A 4,290-nucleotide genomic window follows, 5' to 3' on the forward strand; every position below is an offset into this window, starting at 1 on the left:
AGTTGTCTGTTTTATTAGATACTGTTGCGTGTTACATGTTGTACCGTGCTGTAAGCCCTCTGGACTACTGCTTCTACATTACTTGACAATCTTGACTTTAGCCTGGAAAATTCATCCCCTGATTTGTCCTCCTCAATCTAGCAAGCGTTCTTTCCATTGTCATTGTTTTGTTGCAAGTCCCAAATTGTTGATGGTATCAGAAGCAGATCCAGCATACTCACTAACCACTATCTTAGTCAAAGAGGAAAACCTTACAACTCAAATGAGTATCAAATTGGGCTGAAATTCTCTGACACCACAGACTGAAAGAGCAGAACATGACCTCTTGCAAAACATTTGTTTTGAAATTCACTGGCATTTAATGTCAATGATAGGTTGGATCAGAAGAGTAAAAATACTGCCTCCAGAAAGTCATCATTAAAATATTCTTGCTTTTGCTTATGTAAGATATGCCTTTTACACTAATATATGATCATATTACCATGACTCTCAAATACTTATTCCATCTAGGATTAACTTATTATTAGAGGGAGTGAGGCCTTAAAGATATGTAATACAGGCAAACATTATTTCTAACGTGATATGAGGCAGTTCCTACAGGAATCTGTGGGAGTAGGAACCGAACATGTAGGGCAACTTCAACATACAGGTAAGGCAGATGACAGTCCCAGGTCAGACAGAATCCAGCCATGGAAATTGGGACACCAAGGAAGAAAGGAAGGGAGAAAAGAAAGTTATCACCATGAAGCAGAAGTGTGACATTAGAAGGGTATGACCCAAAGAAAAAATTTATCTTTCTTATCAATTCTGCCTTGGGTGATGGATGATAATTTTGGTTAACTCTGAACTGGAAACAAGGGGAAAAAAAAGAAGGAAAGCAAAAAAGAAAAACCAATATTCTTAGTCTCTTCTAGTCTAGGTAATACTGATTACTTAGATGAATCTGCCCAATGACTATTTATAACTTCACAAAACTTTATGGTCCTCCACTCTTGGAACGTCAGCTTCCTCCTGTAACTTGTTGTGACCCTGAGCTAAACTTCTAGTCCTGTCTTTGATGCTGAACTTCTTTTTAAGTGCCCAAACACTGGCCTTTCAAAAGCATCACATGAAACGTTGACTTCATTATCTTCTCAATATTGGTTTCTCTTACCATCCTAAGCTAATACCATGAATGACACCAACAATCAATCCTAAGACTCTACTTGGCAGATAATTGTGTCTGATTAGCCTTTAATGATGATATTTTAAGAAGTTTTGAGACCTTACTTCCCATTTATAATTTACAGCAAGAGGTACTAATTTTCTATTTATGGGACTAATACAAGATTTTTGAAATAAGTTTATACAATTGAAAAGCTGGGTTGCCTTAAAGAAAGTATCAAAGCAAACAGTCCATGGACTACGTATATAAGTTCAAGTTGTAAAATTGATTCACAAATGATTTATTTCAAAACTCTGTCACAAGTCTTAGAATACCCTCTATATGCTGGTAGTTGCCATCTTCTCATTTTCAATACTTACTGTCCCTACTTCCACGTGAATCTTATGTAACAGCCATTGTTATAATTCATTGCACACGGGTGTACTGCACACCCCCCCCCCCCCGGCTTTTCCCAATGTCAGTTACTTTGCTTGGAATTAACCCCTCCAGTCATGGGTGGAGGGATCATCTCCATCCCCATTTATGTGCGTGACAAATGTCTCCTGGTGTTTTTTAAAACTCATCAAAACACATCTCACTACAATGATGTTTTAGATTTCTACATTTATCCTTCAAAGTTCTTAACCTTCAAACACGTTTCAGTCCTTTTCGTATCTCTAGGCACTTGCCACAAAGCCTGAATCAAGATAGGAACTTAAAAAAATGTTTTGAATGAATAATTATTTCTTAGATATTAAAAATTAATGTTTAATACATTAGAGCGATAAATAAACCTTGTCTTTTGGCTCTGGGTAGCAGTCCCACCAAAGATTTCTGCCGGCCACGTTTGCCTCTCAAACTCTAAACAGAAGCATATACAAATCCTGAGTACTGACAGTCTCTAGATGTTGCTTCCAGAAGCCAACACCTCATCTTTATGGCCTATTCTCAACTCTAACTGCTTTCCATTACATATTCTCTCCTTTTTTTTTTTTTTTTTTTTTTTTTAAATTTAACCAGAAGTATATTTATTTAGTCCTCCGAAATGTGTTGTTTTTTTTTTTAACATCCTTATCGGAGTCTAATTGCTTTACAATGGTGTGTTAGTTTCTGCTTTATAACAAAGTGAATCAGCTACACATATACATATACCCCCATATCTCCTCCCTCTTGCATCTCTCTCCCACCCTCCCTCTCCTTTTAAAGAGTCTCTTTAATTTAAAAGTCAAGCATATCAAGTCTTCTGTCCTGCTTCACAGGATGCAGGGGACATTATTCCAAGGCCTGAGGCTTAATAAAGGTAGATGAGCAAATGTCCCTTCTCCCTCAATGTACTGTATCAATGATTTCTAAGGATAATTTAGTCTAACACTCCATGAGAGGTTAGAGTATTTGCCAATAATTCTGTTTCCTAAAAGAAAATTGTAAGTTGAGAGCACAGCATTGCATCAATTACTATAATTAGTCTTTGATATTAAAAAAATAGACAATTTTAGCCTGAATATGACTTTGAGTAGCCTCCTGGTATCTGTAATCTTTCCCCCAAAATCCTTTACATTATATGTCAAAAAGAGAAGAAAGACCCTTAACAAAAGATGGATCAGATTACATTTGGGTTTTTGGTTTTTTGTGGGTTTTTTTTTTTTTTTTTTTTTTTTTTTTGCTGTTTCAGAAGAAGTCATTCAACCCATTCTGTTCAACCCATTCTGGATATAGGTGTGAGGGATGATGACTTCCCCAGGACAGAATCAGAATGCCAATGTCCTATCCCTATTTATTCCTTTGTAAGTTGTGGACAGCCAAATCACTGGGTTTCAAATGACAGAGCTCTCACAGGTTTCAAGAAAGAGGAAGACAGTTTTTCTAATCATTTAAGTACCATTTAGTCTGATTTGTAATCTATGGAGACTGCCAGAGAAGGCAAAGGGTTCTTGTGGAGTAATATAGAGGGGCTGCAAGTTCTGAAAGTAGTGAAGAAGACGACTAGGATCTCAAGTCAGGAGAGTTGATTGAGAAGGGGTTTGCTACTCAGAAGTGCTAGATAAGTGATCCTAAAGACCCTGCCACTGTTGCCATTTAAATGCCTGGAAATATTGGATCTGAGTTTGTGATAGCTGACCAGCCTGCCTTCTCAGCACTTGCCTCAAGAGACCTCATGAAAGAAAAAGTTGTGCTGAGGGATAGACTTGGTGTCAGCCATCTTTCAACTGTGTTCGCTGCCGCCGCGGTGCCGCTGTCGCTCTCTGTCGCCAGCGCCGCCTCTAGCTCGCTGAGCTCCAGCTGAAGGAGAAGGGGGGTAAGTAAGGAGGTCCCTATACCAGGGCTCGTACAAAGCAGACTGCCCGCAAATCGACCGGTGGTAAAGCACCGAGGAAGCAATTGGCTACAAAAGCCGCTCGCAAGAGTGCGCCCTCTACTGGAGGGGTGAAGAAACCTCATCGTTACAGGCCTGGCACCGTGGCACTCCTTGAAATTAGACGTTATCAGAAGTCCACGGAACTTCTGATTGGCAAACTTCCCTTCCAGCGTCTGGTGCGGGAAACTGCTCAGGACTTCAAAACAGATCTGCGCTTCCAGACTGCAGCTATTGGTGCTTTGCAGGAGGCAAGTGAGGCCGATCTGGTTGACCTTTTTGAAGACACCAACCTGTGTGCTATCCATACCAAACGTGTAACAATTATGCCAAAAGACATACAGCTAGCACGCCGCATACGTGGAGAACGTGCTTAAGAATCCACTACGAAGGGAAACTTCATTGTTTAAAAAAATTTATCTTCCTATTATTGGTAGTTCTGAACGTTAGATTCCGCCCCCCCCCCCCCCGTGGGGTCAAAAGGTACCTAAGTATATGATTGCAGGTGGAAAAATAGGGGACAGAAATCAGGTATTGGCAGTTTTTCCATTTTCATTTGTGTGTGAATTTTTAATATAAATGCGGGGACATAAAGCATTAATGCAAGTCAAAATGTTTCAGTGAACAAGTTTCAGCAGTTCAACTTTATAACAATTATAAACAAACCTGTTAAATTTTTCTGGACAATGCCAGCATTTGGATTTTTTTTTAAAAAAACAAGTAAATTTCTTATTGACTGCAAAAAAAAAGAAAAAAAATATTGCACAGTTTGAACCCAAAGTCTTAGACAATC

The 4,290-nt window shown here is 39.0% G+C and overlaps 1 protein-coding gene across 1 annotated transcript; it reads left to right on the top strand.

Moving 5' to 3' along the window:
- The first annotated feature begins 582 nt into the window (after positions 1 to 582).
- On the top strand, positions 583 to 3,881 carry LOC101318884 (histone H3.3A-like). Its single transcript, XM_033849746.2, has 2 exons — positions 583 to 649; positions 3,453 to 3,881. Exons 1-2 carry the CDS (start codon positions 583 to 585, stop codon positions 3,872 to 3,874), a joined length of 489 nt encoding a protein of 162 aa, XP_033705637.1. The 3' UTR covers positions 3,875 to 3,881.
- The last annotated feature ends 409 nt before the right edge of the window (positions 3,882 to 4,290 follow it).

Source organism: Tursiops truncatus, chromosome 2 (genome assembly GCF_011762595.2).
Source record: "Tursiops truncatus isolate mTurTru1 chromosome 2, mTurTru1.mat.Y, whole genome shotgun sequence".
NCBI classification, from domain to species: Eukaryota; Metazoa; Chordata; class Mammalia; order Artiodactyla; family Delphinidae; genus Tursiops; species Tursiops truncatus.

Bases quoted from the DNA above. Each gene is read 5' to 3' on its own strand.
- LOC101318884 (XM_033849746.2), top strand. From the start codon at position 583: ATGAGGCAGTTCCTACAGGAATCTGTGGGAGTAGGAACCGAACATGTA. The intron at 650-3,452 runs GTAAGGCAGATG...GTAAGTAAGGAG, and splicing joins AGGGCAACTTCAACATACAG to GTCCCTATACCAGGGCTCGT.